The 16,021-nt window shown below is 42.1% G+C and overlaps 1 protein-coding gene and 1 long non-coding RNA gene across 5 annotated transcripts; one reads left to right on the plus strand and one right to left on the minus strand.

Moving 5' to 3' along the window:
* Window positions 1-188: 188 nt before the first annotated feature.
* ZNF200 (zinc finger protein 200) lies at window positions 189-10,855 on the minus strand. 4 transcript variants are annotated; one of them, XM_053557327.1, is made up of 5 exons: window positions 9,581-10,838; window positions 8,533-8,624; window positions 8,119-8,245; window positions 2,129-2,779; window positions 193-1,170 (listed from the first exon to the last, which is right to left on the minus strand). In XM_053557327.1, exons 1-5 carry the CDS (start codon window positions 9,828-9,830, stop codon window positions 1,115-1,117), a joined length of 1,176 nt encoding a protein of 391 aa, XP_053413302.1. In that variant the 5' UTR covers window positions 9,831-10,838; the 3' UTR covers window positions 193-1,114. The 4 variants fall into 4 exon arrangements, with proteins under 4 accessions (XP_053413305.1, XP_053413303.1, XP_053413302.1 ...); XM_053557326.1 differs by having other exon boundaries at window positions 196-2,779; window positions 9,581-9,884; window positions 10,722-10,855; XM_053557330.1 differs by lacking the exon at window positions 2,129-2,779 and having other exon boundaries at window positions 189-1,170.
* Window positions 10,856-10,925: 70 nt separating this feature from the next.
* On the plus strand, window positions 10,926-16,003 carry LOC128562604 (uncharacterized). Its single transcript, XR_008373471.1, has 3 exons — window positions 10,926-11,017; window positions 13,939-14,048; window positions 15,869-16,003. It is a non-coding gene; the product is annotated as an uncharacterized LOC128562604 (long non-coding RNA).
* Window positions 16,004-16,021: the final 18 nt, after the last annotated feature.

Here is a 16,021-nt window from a genome sequence, read left to right on the forward strand (position 1 = left end):
TCTTTTTTATTTTTATTTTTTGTAGAGACAGAGTCTCACTGTACCGCCCTCGGATAGAGTGCTGTGGCGTCACACGGCTCACAGCAACCTCTAACTCTTGGGCTTACGCGATTCTCTTGCCTCAGCCTCCCGAGTACCAAAGTTCTTAAAGGATGGTTCTTCTGTGGCCTTTAAGTGTTGTGTGGGTTTTCTGTTGTTTTTAATTTATGATTCAGGACTGAATTGTATCATAAAATTTCCTTCTTTCAGAATGGTTTGTACCAAACCAATAAACTCTAGAATTACATGTATAAAAAGCCCAAAACCCAAAACAGACCAATAAACAGAAGGAAAAAAACACCAAAACTATTATTTGTGGATGATATAATTTTACCACAAACAGAACTAATAAACCAAGAAATTATTGGAAATTAAGAACATTCAGTGAGGTGGCTTGTTATACAAATATATAATTAAAAATAACTTTCCTATGTAGAGAAATAACTAGAAAAATATAATGGAAAAAGCTATTTACAATAAAATTGTTTAGAACTTAAGTGAAGATAATTAAAAAAATTCACTCAGGAATGTAAGACTCTAATAAAAAGAAAGGCATGTTTCTAGATGGAAACAAAATCTGCAGTTAATTTTTCCCAAATAGTTTATAGAATTAATCCATTCAATCAAAATACCAATGTAAAACTTTGGGAAACGTAAAACTGATTGAGTCCCTAAGTCGTACCATAGGATTGGTCCCATAAAGGCACTGCTGGCCTTGCCTCTAGGCAGAGAAGACAGGAAGGTCTGAGTTATCAGGAGGCCAAAGACTAACAAAAGTCCACTATGATGATGACACATGGCATTATGTCTCTTGGAGGCAATATGAGCTAACCACTGGAGATTTAATTTGTAAATACACAACATTTTGCCTTATGAGGTAGTGACCACCTCATTCTCAAGGGTCTGATGACTATGTAGAGGGCACTTAAACGTATGGTAAAGTCAATGACCAGACATGGATCCAAGCAACTTTTTCTTGTCTCCAGGTCTGCCCCTCCTCTCCAAACTCTTTGAGCTTCCTTCCCAGCATGTGAGATCCACGCTCAGCAGAGGAACAAAATTCTGAAGAGCTTTTCTAGTAGTGGGGCTGGATGCACCAAACTTCTTTCAGCAAGGAGAGGCATGAGACAGCTGTTTGAGATTAACAGGTGAACAAATATAGTAAGAACAGTGAACACCTTTAAATTATGTTATAAAAAGAATTTCTATAAAAGTCAATTTTCACCACAAATTGTTATTGAAATTGATCATTAGTTTAGACCACATACAAATAAAAGTGAGACATTCAATTGCTGTATTTTCCTGTATTCCAAAGCAAACAATTCCTTTCAACATTCAAGACTTAATAAATAGCCAGGCGTTGTGGCGGGCGCCTGTAGTCCCAGCTGCTCGGGAGGCTGAGGCAGGAGAATCACATAAGCCCAAGAGTTGGGGGTTACTGTGAGCCATGTGACGCCACAGCACTCTACCCGAGGGCGGTACAGTGAGACTCTGTCTCTACAAAAAAAAAAAAAGACTTAATAGGTATTTCTGAGAGGAATATATGAATTGCTGTTAGAATCTACTGGCTTAACAAATCAGTAGTTTGGTTCTTTCAAGAGAACACAGTTCCAGATAAGGAACTCAAGTATTTCTCAAGTATAAATTCCCATGGGAAAGGGAAGATGGATATACTTTCAGTAGGTAAGAGTCACTCTGTTCACCTTGCAAGTAAACAGCCTCCAAACTCATATTCAAAGTCTTTCTTGGGGGTAGGGATCTGTGATTTGTACATTCTTGCACAATGTCACAAAAGAAAGTTCCTTAGGTCAAAGAGACTAGATGCTGAGGTATAGCCCTTGAAGATGTTTCTTTCCCTGTGAATTTTCTAATAGTCTGAGGTTTCAGCCAAGATTGGTATTTACCCAATTTTGACTATTATGAGGTTTTCACATATCTGTATTTTTTTAGGCAGCCTGGGAATTCAGAATTCCTTATGAAACTTTTCAGGTTCAGATAGGACCATAAGACCTTTCCTAACATCACTTCTGCTTTCGAGTCTTACATTTTGAGTGGGTTTTCTCATGCCGGGTACAGTTTGACAACCTACCAAATCTTCTCCCACATTTTTTACAACCATATGGCCTCTCAGCCTCATGACTCTGCAGATGAAGCACAAATTCTTCATTTTGGGGGAAGGTTTTCCCACATTCTGGACACTTAAATATCTTCTCCCTTATGTGGATTCCTTCATGGCGACTCCGATGAGAATTCTGACGAAAGTTTTTCCCACACTGAGAACAGGAATAAGGTTTCTCTCCTGTATGGATTCGTTCATGTTTATTGAGGTTTGTTTTATGATTGAAGCTTTTCCCACAGTGACTACAGTCATAGGGTTTTTCTCCAGTATGAGTCCGCTGGTGGGAAATAAGGTAAGAACTTTCATTAAACTGCTTCCCACAGAGTGGACAAGTGTACCATCTCCTTGTTCTCCGATTTCGAGTAAGTGCAATAACACTGATATCCACATATTTTGAAAGTTCTTCTAGTGGAGTATCATTTTCAATGGTAACTAAAAGATTTCTCATTTTCCTTTTCTTTGAAACAGATGTATTCAGTCTTTCTTCTTCTTGGCAGTCTAGAGGTTGCTCAGAGACCAAGGAACAATCCATTTCATCACAATCTAAAGACTTTTCTCCACTATCTCCATTCTCCACACATTCTTTCTGAAAATCATCATCCCCAGGATTACTGTCATTGACTGTTGAAACAGAATATTTAATAAAATTTGAGGAATATGACAAAATCAGACAGGAAAAAACAACTCAGATTTCTCATAACATGGTAACCTTGAAAGTCAGAAATCTTAGGACTGGACTACTACCATCAACATTCTTTTACTCTTACTGAAAGTGGGATACATAACTGGTAAATGTTTCCATCGCCCTCATGCAAGTAACACAATCCTCTTTTTACTTAAAAAAAAAAAAAAAAAAAAAGAGGGATGTACTGAAAGACTTCATCTGTTTGCTTTCTCCATAGGCACCAATTACTAACAAGTGCATATTGACCTATACTCTGTGTAGAGCACTCAGCTAAGGAACTAGGGGATAAAAAACATAAGTCATACAGGACACCATGATGCCACTGTCTTTAGGAGTCTAATAAATGAATGGTAAAACACACTGCTTACAGGTTTTCACTATATTAAGTAATGATATTATATCATTGAATAATAGTATGGTATTCTAGACAATGAAAAACTAGAAACAATTCAAATGACCAAAACTAAAGGCATAGCATATTCACACAAAAGAATATTTGGCTAGGCTTGGCGCCTATAGCTCAGCGGCTAGGGTGCCAGCCACATACACTGAAGGTGGCGAGTTTGAGCCCAAACTGAACCGTCCAAACAACAACTACTACAACCAAAAAATAGCCAGGCATTGTGGTGGGCGCCTGTATTCCCAGCTACTTGGGAGGCTGAGGCAAGAGAATCGCTTAAGCCCAAGAGTTGGAGGTTGCTGTGAGATGTGATGCCTACTGAGGGCACCAAAGTGAGACTCTGTCTCAAATAAAAAAAAAAAAAAATTGACCATAAAGATCCACACCTGATCAAATGAAACTATGCTATTAAAGTCAAGAGTGGGGCGGCCCCTGTGGCTCAAAGGGGTAGGGTGCCATCCCCACATGCCAGAAGTGGCGGGTTCAAATCCAGCCCTGGCCAAAAACTGCAAAACAAACAAACAAAGTCAAGAGTGTTTTTCTTTGGGGAGGAAGGTGCCTAGTGACCTTGTAGGAGGCACAAGGATTTCTAGGGTACTAGTAGTAGTTGATTCGGAGTGGTAGTTAGATATGCGTGTACATTTTATAAAGATGTGGGCTGTATACTTATCTGTAAGCTTTTCTATAGGTTATAATTTTTATTTGTATTTATTTTTGATAAAATAGAGTCTCACTTTGTTTCCCTGGGTAGAGTGCCCTGGCATCATACCTCACAGCAACCTGAGACTCTCGGCCTCAAGTGAGGCCTATTGCCTCAGCCTCCTCAGTAGCTGGGGCTATAGGCACCTGCTACAATGCCTGGCTATTTTTTATTTTTATTTTTTAGAAACAGGGTTTCACTCTTGCTCAGGCTGCTCTCGAACTCGTGAGCTCCAGCAATCCACCCACCTTTGCCTCCCAGAGTGCTAGGAATATAGGCATGAGCCACTGCGCACAGCCTAGGTTATAATTTTTAAAAAGTCTGTGCAAAATAGTAGATTATAAACAGTAGGTAACACAGCAAAAACAAAGTATGCTGTAAACATACTTGTGGTACAAGGGATCATTCAATGTTGAAAAGCTAACAGAATAAAGGAAAGGATTCAAATCAGCCACTCAGACATGGGGCTGATCTTGAAGCTGAAATGTGACATCTCTGTGGGACCTGGAAAGTTTCACACCAATAGACTTTTTTCTCTTATTCTTTTGAATCACTTCCTTTGGATAATGAAGATGCTAGATAAGGTTTTAGTGGATTCTTTCCTAAGTACAAATACTTTGGTTCCCTCCCTTTCTAAAATTTATTCCTCTTCATTCCTCTTTTAATCTTTTTTTTTTTTTGTAGAGACAGAGTCTCACTGTACCGCCCTCGGGTAGAGTGCTGTGGTGTCACACAGCTCACAGCAACCTCTAACTCTTGGGCTTACGCAATTCTCTTGCCTCAGCCTCCCGAGCAGCTGGGACTACAGGCGCCCGCCACAACGCCCGGCTATTTTTTTGTTGCAGTTTGGCTGGGGCTGGGTTTGAACCCGCCACCCTCGGCATATGGGGCCGGCGTCCTACTCACTGAGCCACAGGCGCTGCCCCCTCTTTTAATCTTATTACTTTAGAAAGTCTAGTTAATGGTATTACTAGTGGTATACTAGGTTTCTTCATTTTGTTTCAGTTTTAAGAAATTGCAGCCAGTGTTTTATAAATGATTGTAAATGTTAGGTTGTATTAATTTTAAAGAACTAAGTATCTTTTGAGGGGAATTCACTGAAACTCCTATTTCTCTTGAAAGTGTCAATGAATATATTTTACATTTCTTTGGTGTACTCATCTTTAAAATTAAAATTTTAATACGTAACACATTTGTATGCCTTAAAAATCAAAAGATGGAAAGTTATATACTGAGATGCCTTACTCTAATGCCTTTTCCCATCCATTCTATTCAGCCTCCAGTTTTTATAGTTGTTTTTTTTTTTTTTAATTTTGAGACAGAGCCTCAAACCGTCACCTTGGGTAGGGTGCCGTGGCATCATAGCTCACAGCAACCTCAAATTCTTGGGCTTAAGCTATTCTCCTGCCTCCACCTCCCAAGTTGCTGGGACTACAGGCGCTGCCACAATGCCCAGCTATTTTTTGGTTGCAGCTGTCACTGTTGTTTTGCAGGCCCGGGATGGATTCGAACCCGCCAACTCAGGTGTATGTGGCTGGCGCCTTAGCCACTTGAGCCACAGGTGCCGAGACAATTTTTATAAATTTCTTTTTATTCTTCTGTTGTCTCTTTAAGCAATACTTTCTCTCTTCCTTTCTTATATAACACAATAGGTATATTTTTACTACTTGCCTTTCTCATCACAATATCTCAGTGCATAGAGATTATCATGGTATGATGCCTGAACACACCATATTCAACTAGTTCCCTACAGATATACACTTGGATTGTCTCTAATTTTGTTTTTACAAACAATACCATAACAAATATCCTTGTTTGTACTTTTTTTTTTTTGTAGAGACAGAGTTTCACTTTATCGCCCTCAGGAGAGTGCCGTGGCATCACACAGCTCACAGCAACCTCCAACTCCTGGGCTTAGGCGATTCCCTTGCCTCAGCCTCCAGAGTAGCTGGGACTACAGGCGCCCGCCAGAACGCCTGGCTTTTTTGTTGCAGTTCGGCGGGGCAGGGTTTGAACTTGCCACCCTTGGTATATGGGGCCGGAGCCCTGCCCACTGAGCCATAGGCGCTGCCCCTGTACTTTTTTTTTGAGACAGAGTCTTACTCTGTCACCCTGGGTACAGCAGTGTGGCATCACTGTAGCTCACAGCAACTTCAAACTCTTAGGCTCAAGAAATCCTCCCACCTCAGCCTTTTGAGTGACTGGGATTACAGGTTCCTGCCTTGATGTTCGGCTACTTTTCTATTTTTAGTGGAGATGGTGTCTCACTCTTGATCAGGCTGGTCTGAAACTCCTGAACTCAAGCAATCCTCCTGCCTCAGCCTCCCAGAGTTCTAGGATTACAGGTGTGAGTCACTGTGCCCAGCCTGCATTTCATCTAAATGTATTCTGTGGCTACAGCTATAGGTCAAATTCCTACCTAGAAGTGCTGGATCAAAGGGAAAATACATTTGTAATATAAGTAGTTACAAATTCACACACACAGGGACTGTCCCATTTTTCATACCCACTACCAATATACCTTTTCCCAACAACCTATCCATTGATGTGTTTTGATTTCTATAAAACTGACAGACAAAAAAAGAAATGTTAACTTAGTAGAGGTTTAATTTGCTTTTGCAACTGAGTAGGGCTAGACATCTTTTCACATGATTAAGGGTAATTTATCTTAGTGAAATTGTTGTGGCCTTTCTTTTCTCTTTTTCTAAGAAGGGTTTATAAATCAGGAAGATTAAGCTTTTGTCTGACAGAAGGTGCAAACATTTACTGTATTTACTGGTAAAGACTTTTGTGAAGGCATCTATCTTTAGGGTAGCAGCATATTTCTAGAGAAAAGAAGTTTTCTTAGGCAGGCTATAGACAGGATGCTGCCAGATTAGTTCATATTTAGCCCTATCTACCGTTATTGGAAAAAGAGAACAGATATAGAAGGCCCCACTCACCAACCATATGCAGGCAGGTGTCCAACCTGTTGCCCACAGGCTACATGCTGATTTTGTGAGGACTTTTTTTTTTTTTGAGACAGAGTCTCAAGTTGTCACACTTGGTAGAGTGCCATGGTGTCCTCACTTAGGCTAAAGCGATACTCTTGCCTCAGCCTCCCAAGTAAATGGGACTACAGATGCCTGCCACAATGCCTGGCTATTTTTTGTTGCAATTGTTGTGGCTTAGCTGACCCAGGCCAGGATGGAACCCACCACCCCCAGTGTATGTGGCTGGTGCCATAACCACCGTGCTACAGGCGCCAAGCTGTGTGAGGACTTTTCTTTCTTTCTTCTTTTTTTTGAGACAGAGCCTCAAGCTGTCACCGTGGGTTGAGTGCCGAGGCATTCACAGCAACCTCCAATTCCTGGGATCAAGAGATTCTCCCGCCTCTACTTCCCATGTAGCTGGGACTACAGGCACCCGCCACAATGCCCAGCTATTTTTTGGTTGCAGCCGTCATTGTTGTTTGGTGGACCCAGGCTGGATTCGAACCTACCAGCTCAGGTGTATATGGCTGGTGCCTTAGCCGCTTGAGCCACGGGTGCCAAGCTGGGGACTCTTTTCATCTGTGATGTCAAATATCATGAAAAGAATGCACAGACCTTTTTTTTTTTAATTGCTAATGAGCTTTTGTTAGTCTATGTATTTACTGTGTGGCATAGGAAAGTCACATACACAATGATGAGAAATGCATTCAGGAGGAAGTACAATTCTGGGTCATGATTGCAAAGTCTGATATTAAATTCCATAAGTCCAAATCCCTGCTACTGTGCTTACAGCTGTGTGATCTTTAGCAAATTTCTTAACCCCTCTCTGCCTCAGTTCCATCACAAAAAACAGTGGGGAGGAGCTTAAAAGAGTTAGCCATATATCCAATGAAAACATTAATTCAGAATATATCTGCTGTGAGAATAGGATCCACAGAGTAGGTTCAAAATGGTGTATTCACAATTTCTATATTTGAAGGTCTTCCTTACCAAGAGAAGTCCTCTCTCCCCTAGCTTTCCCCAGGATATAGGGAAAATGGCCTCTATAACTGCAGCTCTGTGGCTAGGCTCTACCACACAGGATAAATCAAAAATAAAACATATGTGTTCTTAGCAGGTGTGAATAGTGCCTCAAAAGCTCAAGAAGTGAAGGACACACTTTCCTTATGGCATAGAATCTGAACAAAGGACTTGATTTCTTACCCAGTAACATCATCTCCCCCACATCATTATTATCTTCCTTCTCTGAGGTAGGTTGTTGACCAGGATCCAAGCTCACACATTCTTCTTGGGAGTGAAATATGTTCAAGTCTTCAAACACAACTGGCTCCTGAAAGAGCAAGAGGCCCTTTTCCTCTTAGTAACAGGTTCCCTGATAGCCCTGCTGATAAAAATGGCTGACAAGCAAAGATTATGGTAAAGCATGGTGAAAGGGATCTATCTATAAATTTTACATGGGTGCAGTGTATATATGATAGCAGGGCAGTGAGGAGCCAGAGTAAAAGCAGAAAAAAAAAAAGCCCAATGTGGATGACCCCTAAGAATGTGTTTTTATAGAAGAGTTGGCCAAGCAGGAAGGTGATATACTCAGACAGAGAATGCGAAAACTGAACCTACATCAGGGTCAGCTTTCAAACATCGAGAAGGTATCTCCTGTTGCTGCTGGACTCCTTCTCTGGGAAGGAGCTTCACTAAGGAATGAGGATGCACTGAGGAGAGAAGAAACTGTAGTTAGTGAAAAACTCCATGGCTCTAATACAGAGACTCTACTCACCACTTGAGGCCAGGCTGTCCTAGATCCTTTGGCAAACAACACATAGCCCTTTCTATGAGCTCTCACAGGTTTCAAGCTATAAACCCCAGGATCTTGAATCTACATGGTGTTACCTCATTATAAAAAGGAGTCCCTTAAGAGCCCCTCAAAAGTGCTCCTTAAAGGGAGCTTGGAGGAAGGCAAAGAGTGAAGATGCCCCAAGCAAGTACAAAATTTCTAAAATCTGATATAAACTGGCTCGGTGTGGTAGCTCAAGCCTGTAATCTTAGCACTCTGGGAAGCCAAAATGGGAAGATCCCTTGAGCTCAGGGGTTTGAGACCGGCCTGAGCAAAAGTGAGACCTTGTCTCTACTTTAAAAAACAAAAACAACAACAACAACAAATATATATATATGTATATAAAACAAATAAATTAGTCAGACATTGTGACAAACACCTGTAGCCCCAGATACTTGGAAGACTGAGACAGGAGAATCACTTAAACCCAGGAGTTTCAGTAGGTAGGCTGATGCCATGGCACTCTAGCCTGGGCATCAGAGACTTTGTCTCAAAAAAAAAAAACAAAAAAAAACTGACATAAACTGAAGTCAAGTTGATCATTTGTATGATTTCTTTATCTTAGAAAAGTATTTCCCCCAGAATGCTTGGGTAAAAGTGACACTACAGAAAGATGCACTCTGTTTATTCTTATTCTGTGACTTTACATATATATAGTGTATCACTCAAGATCCAGCTTGAGAAGAAAATACTTTGTTTTCAACATGTAAACCTATTACACTGACTCCATTTTCAATAAACAGTATCCTAACTCAAATTCATTATTAACATGGATGACTACCTCAACCAATCCTACCTCTTTCTCTTCTAGTGGAATAAACATGGGGTTCTCACCTCTGTTCTGAAGGCTTGAGCTCACATCTTTCATGATAACCAAGGTCTCCTTGACTTTCTGACTGGGCTGGGCCAGGCTTGGCTTAGGCAAGAAAGTAAGAAAGTGCTCCAGAACTAGCTGGTGGATGGTCTTGGGCCCACTAGTAGCATCTCGAAGTAGGTCTTGGCCCAGCTTGGAATCTGGTGGAACTCTCAGTATAAAGGACTGCTTTGGCTTTGGGGGCCTAGGAACCACTTTTGCAGTCATCATACTTTGTAACTACAGTCCACACTCGTTTCTGGGGGTTTCCAGAACCACGTTTTACTGAAAGAAATATGCCAATATAGTCAAGCTGCAAACAAAGAAACCATGGATTACCCACAAGACCAAGCAGGCCCTGACTGTACTCCATTATGTGGCTTGGGCAGTAAGACCACCCGAAATGTAAGTTAGAAAGGAAAAGCAGTAGGGAAATAACAACTCAAACAGAAGGTCCTGAACAGGATACTCTTAGGAAGGCTGAAAGAAAGATCCTGAGAATGAAAACCAAAGGCTGTCCAAATTTCAAAGGCCAAACAGAAGGAAGCAATGGCAGCCAGCCACTGGATCAAGGGTCAGCCTTCTGGAAAGTATGAAGTGCAGATCCCTGTGGGAACAGCAGTTTAACTTATACTTGTCGAAAGAGCAATCAACTATGAGAAAAATCTGGGGTCCAATTACAAGGACATCTGTTTAGAAGCAGGTTGGTAATTGAATCTGACCACAATGTGCCACTCAGACAGGAGGTCCCTCAGGTGCCCTTCGGGGGGCAGTTGACGATTCGCCAAGGGAGCAACTACAAGGCCGCATGAGGCGTCCACACGTGACTTCCTCACTCCTATATGGCCTCAAAGTCCTGCTGCTGAGAGCGGCACAGCCTCTACCAGGCCAAGCCCACTCTGAAGCCTCTCCCACCGGCCTAGGGACACCTTTACCGCAAATCCAGCCGGTGGCACTGCCCAGGGTGAGTGGCAGACCACCTACCTGGCCTTGCTTCCCCAGTAACAGACCAGCCTCCGCTCTCCCCAGAGGCCGCTTCAGCCGGGTTCCCACCCTCGCAAAGTCTCTCATCTTTTGCGGCTTCTGCCATCCCTGAGCGTTCCCTAGGGACAGCTCACATACCCAGGCTCCGGGAGAAAACGGAAAGCTAGACACCGGAGGGCCAAGCCCGCCCCTCGCCCTTCGGAGTGTCCTCACAGAACGCCGGCAACTATTCGCGCGCGCCGCCGCTAGTAGAGGAGGACGACCCTGACGCGGTGCTTTCTGGGAGGCCGGATGCCTCTGCGGCCGTGACCTCACTACCGGTGCTTTGTTTCCGGTGCGGAAGCCTGGTCTCCCCGCTCGGAGCGAGCAGTCTCTGTTGAGACAGCAAGGCTCGAGGACGGCCTGCGGAGTTCTCAGCGGTGAAGGGAGGCCAGGTTGGTGACGGCCGCTCTCTTTGAGGCTCTGTTTGGGAGACAGAAAGCAGTACGCTCGTTCCCGTCCTGCAGGACGGACTGGCAGCACTCCAGAGGCGGCCACCCTATCTCCACAGCCTCCTGGGAAATGTAGTTGGCATGAAACAGCCAATGAGGGATAGTCAGGCGCTGCGGTTGGGGCGAGGCCGGGCCAAGGACTGAGCGGAAGCCGGCTGTCTTTTTGACCGGAAGGATTGTGCAAGGCCACTATCGCAGTTTCCGTTGCGGCATGCGGCTGGTCAAAAGACTGCAGAGGTAGTGGAGGTGTAGTCAGCATAGGATTCCGCCCTTCTCTGGGGACTTCCCTACCATTCCTTTGTGCAGGAGGTCCAATGGTCAGAGGAGGAGGAACCTTCTCTCGTCCTAGCTTGCCAACTTACACACTGCTGTCTGGACTGGCCATCTTTTTGTTCTACGAGATCCTAGTCCTCGGAACGTCTCTTTGTTTCCTTTCTTTTTATTTTATTCTGTTTTGAGACAGAGTCTAACTGTGTTGCCCTCGGTAGAGTGCTGTGGCGTCATAGCTCATAGCAACCTCAAACTCTTGGGCTTAAGCGATTCTCTGGTCTTAGCCTCCCGAGGAGCTGGGACTGCAGGCGCCTGGAACAACGCCCGGCTATTTTTGGTTGCAGTTATCATTGTTGTTTAACAGGCCCAGGCCAGGCTCCAACCTGCCTCTGTTTCCTTTCTCAATGTCAGCGTCCCATCACGGCTGAACAGCGTCGTTTAGTCCCTGCGTTTCAGTTTATTCCCCAGTGAGGGCGTTTATCAAGGTTGGGAACTCTATGCAAGATGACAAAAGTAAAAATATAAATGAATGCTTTCCCCCAACTTTAATTATAGTTCGCTTACTTAACCAGGGCTGAAAATATATTAAAAAGAAAGGAATATAAAAAGAAAAGGGGCGGTGCCCGTAGCTCAGTGAGTAGGACACCGGCCACGTATACGAGGCTGGCGGGTTCGAACCCAGCTTGGGCCCGCTGAACAGCAATGACAACTGCAACCAAAAACTAGCTGGGCATAGCGTTGGGTGCCTGTGGTCCCAGTAAAGCGCAAGAGTTTGAGGGTGCTGTGAGCTGTGTTACCAAGCGTGACCAGTGAGACTCTGTATATAAAAACAAATAATAAGGAAAGAGAAAGAAAAGGAATATAAAAACTGTGACACCAAAAAATTGTTGTAAAATCAGAAATGCCAGCCTTTCCAGACGTTAAAATTTACTTCAAAAGCCTAAAAAATAGTATGTCCAAAAATTGACCTGAATATATGTGGGCCTAGATGAAAGGATAGCATTTCTCCTTAAAGTGAAATAGATGGTGCTACCAAAAACCATCTACTCTTTTGGGAAAAAAGTAAGACTCCCTTCGGTCCTTTTATACTACATACAAAAATGGAATTAATAATAAAGAACACCAAGAACATTAAGTTTAACTTCAGGCAAAACGGGAAATTGAGATGCCTTTAAAAACAAACTTGTGGGATTATAATCTTTAAAATCTTTTTTAAAATGCTATTAAGAAAGTCATACAAGTAACAGACTGGAAAATAACTATAAAAAATAAGATGCACAAAGAATCAGACATTCCCAGCACAAAAAGAGCCCCAGCCAACATACAAAAGACAAAGGCAAAAGATAAGAACAGCCATTGCACTGAGGAGGAAAACTAATTGGTCATTAACATTTGAAAAGATTCTTAACTACACTTCTGGTCAAGATTACCACTTTAAAAGGGACTACATTTTTCACTTGTGAAGCAATGAAGAAACTGGAGTAATAGGCACTCCCTTTGCTGGTAGCATGGTGTGTACACTCATTTATAATATATTAAAATTGAAAGTATAGGTATATATTCTTTGACCTTCACAATCTCTGTGAATCTGGTCTCTAGGAATTTCATGTAAAATTCTTTGTAGTCACAAAAACTGGAAACAAAATGCATGTATGTCACATCAATAAGGAAATAATTAAATAAACAGGCATATCGATACTTGTAGAAATTACTCCAGAGAAATGGATTAGAACTATATGCTGATCTGGAAGGATGGCCATAAGATATTAAATTAAAAAAAAAAACAATTTCAGAGTTATGTATATAATGCATATTTTTTGGAACAAACAGAAAACACCCTGTGTGTTTGTATTGAGGTATAGACACTATTAAAATGGTTACTCATGAGTTTGGGCTGAAAATAGAGGGGAGTAAAATAATTTTTTCGATTGTGTCACTTCAGTTTTGTAACTAAAAATAATATAAGCTTGGGCGGCGCCTGTGGCTCAGTCGGTAAGGTGTCGGCCCCATATACCGAGGGTGGCGGGTTCAAACCTGGCCCCGCCGAACTGCAACCAAAAACTAGCTGGGCGTTGTGGCGGGCGCCTGTAGTCCCAGCTACTTGGGAGGCTGAGGCAGGAGAATCGCTTAAGCCCAGGAGTTGGAGGTTGCTGTGAGCTGTGTGATGCCATGGCACTCTACCGAGGGCCATGAAGTAAGACTCTGTCTCTACAAAAAAAAAAAAAAAAAAAATATATATATATATATATATAAGCTTAAAATGAAAAAAGATAAGTTGAAAAAGATTTTTTTTTCAGTTGATGACATCCTGTTTTTAAAAACTGATGTCATAATGGATATCATAAATGCATTTGAAATATCAGAACTTACCTGAGGGTACAAACAACGTATAGATCTGCAAATGCCCTTTAACACGCAAGGGTAGTCATTGCATAGAATTAATAAATGCAATTTAAAATACTAAATAACAAAAGTAATATTCAATGTTCTGAAAGAAATGTTCATATAGCAACATTCTTGCTTATTTAAGAGGGCAAGATGGCACTATTTTAAACAGCAAAATGTTCATAAACTATGTAATGTTCATTTTTCAGAACTTACTCTAAAGAAAACTACAGAGATGGGATAGCTTTGTTTGAAATGTCAAAAAATTGGTTAAATGATATATTTATACATTGGAATCTAATGAAACCATTAAAAAGAGGTAAGTGAAAAGGCAAGTTAAAAAGCAATCTGTATGATGTCATTTAAAAAATAACTGGAGGACGAGCGGTGCCTGTGGCTCAGTGAGTAGGGCGCCGGCCCCATGTGCTGAGGGTGGGGAGTTCAAACCCAGCCCCGGCCAAACTGCAACAAAAAGAAAAAATAGCCGGGCGTTGTGGCGGGTGCCTGTAGTCCCAGCTGCTCGGGAGGCTGAGGCAAGAGAATCGTGTAAGCCCAAGAGTTAGAGGTTGCTGTGAGCTGTGTGACGCCATGGCACTCTACCCGAGGGCGGTACAGTGAGACTCTGTCTCTACAAAAAAAAAAAAAAATTAACTGGAGGAACATTCAACATAGGTTAATGGTATCTGTAAGAAGTAGGATTGAAGGGAATTTTTTTTTCTTTTTTTTTGAGATAGTCTTACTTTGTTGCCCCTCCCCTCCCGAGTGCCATGGCACATAGCTCACAGCAACCTCAGACTCTCAGACTCCTGGGCTCAAGTGATTCTGTTGCCTCAGCCTCCCAAGTAGCTGGGGATTACAGGCACCTGACACAACACCCAACTATTTTTAGATGTGGAGGGGTGGGTCTTGCTCTAGCTTAGGCTGGTCTCAAACTCAGAGCTCAGGGGATCCACCCACCTCAGCCTCCTAGAGTGCTAGGATTACAGGCATGAGCCAACTGCCCAGCTGAAGGGAATTTTTTTCACTGTGTTTTATAAACCCATACATTTTCAAATAATGAGTTACTTTTGTAATTGAATAATGGTAGATATTTGAGGGTTTTCTTTTTTATTTCTTTTTTTAGAAACAGGGTCTCTCTCTCTGTCACCCAATCATTTTACTGTAACCTCTAACTCCTTGGCTCAAGTGATCATCCCATGTCAGCTGCCTGACGAGCTGGGATTGTAGGCACATATCACCATGCCTGGCTAATTAAAAAAAATTTTTTTTTGTGGGCTGTGGCTCATGTCTGTAATTCTAGCACTCTGGGAGGCCGAGTCAGGTGGATTGCTTGAGCTCAGGAGTTTGAGACCAGCCTGAGTAAGAGCGAGACACCCTGTCTCTACTAAAAATAGAAAAACTATGTAGGTCTTATGGTGGGCTCCTGTAGCTTCAGCTACTTGGGAGGCTGAGGCAAGAGGATCGCTTGAGCCCAAGAGTTTGAGTTTACTGTGTGTTACCATGATGCCATGGCACTCTACCCAAGGCAATGAAGTGAGACTGTCTCAAAAAGAAAAAAAAAATTGTAGAAACAGGGTTTTACTATGTTGCCCAAGCTATTCTACAACTCTTAGTCTCAAGTAATCCTCTTGCCTTAGCATCCCAAAGTGCTGGGATTACAGATATGAGCTGTCACACCTAGTCTGATTATTGATATTTTCTAATCTTGACTCTAATAGTGAAGACAGAGGAGTTGGGATAGAAAGAGTTTGATGTTTAATCTTTATTTGATTCTTTTTAGTTCTTACAACCCTTCCCTTTACATATATTTAAATGGGGTGAATAGAGGGGTCTGTGTGAACTAGAACAACCTAATATTTCATAGCCCCACAGATTTTTCTGCTACAAACCAAAACAGAATACTTTGATGCTTAGAATGTACATCAAATGCTCTTCTACTGTAGCAGCCCCATCTCTTCCATGGCATTCTGTGGGAAAATGGGATCCCACAGTGTTCAAGTAAGTGACAAATGCAATTATGACCAGATTTTCTAATTGCTTTATTCCTGAGGACCAGTCAATATTCTTAAGAATCACAGTTCATTAATTCATGTATACAAATACTTATATTAAAATCTAGTCTACTTGTGTTTTCTCTAGGATTCCCAGTTCCTCAAGACAGTGGTGGATAAAATGAAGGGACACATCCTTGCCATGGGCAGAATCTTCTGCCTCAGGAGCATCTGAGAGTGCTACTTCATGGAATGATTTATTATGCAACGGCCACATTCTTCCTTCTGTGATATCTACCAC

The sequence above is a fragment of the Nycticebus coucang genome, chromosome 12 (assembly GCF_027406575.1).
Source record: "Nycticebus coucang isolate mNycCou1 chromosome 12, mNycCou1.pri, whole genome shotgun sequence".
Lineage (NCBI taxonomy): Eukaryota > Metazoa > Chordata > Mammalia > Primates > Lorisidae > Nycticebus > Nycticebus coucang.

Excerpts from the sequence above, each read along its gene's own strand:
- ZNF200 (XM_053557326.1), bottom strand. The coding sequence starts at position 9,830 with ATGATGACTGCAAAAGTGGTTCCTAGGCCCCCAAAGCCAAAGCAGTCC. Across the intron at positions 8,625-9,580 it reads CTCAAGCCTTCAGAACAGAG|TGCATCCTCATTCCTTAGTG; the intron begins GTGAGAACCCCA and ends TTCTCTCCTCAG. Across the intron at positions 8,246-8,532 it reads GTTTGAAAGCTGACCCTGAT|GAGCCAGTTGTGTTTGAAGA; the intron begins GTAGGTTCAGTT and ends TTGCTCTTTCAG.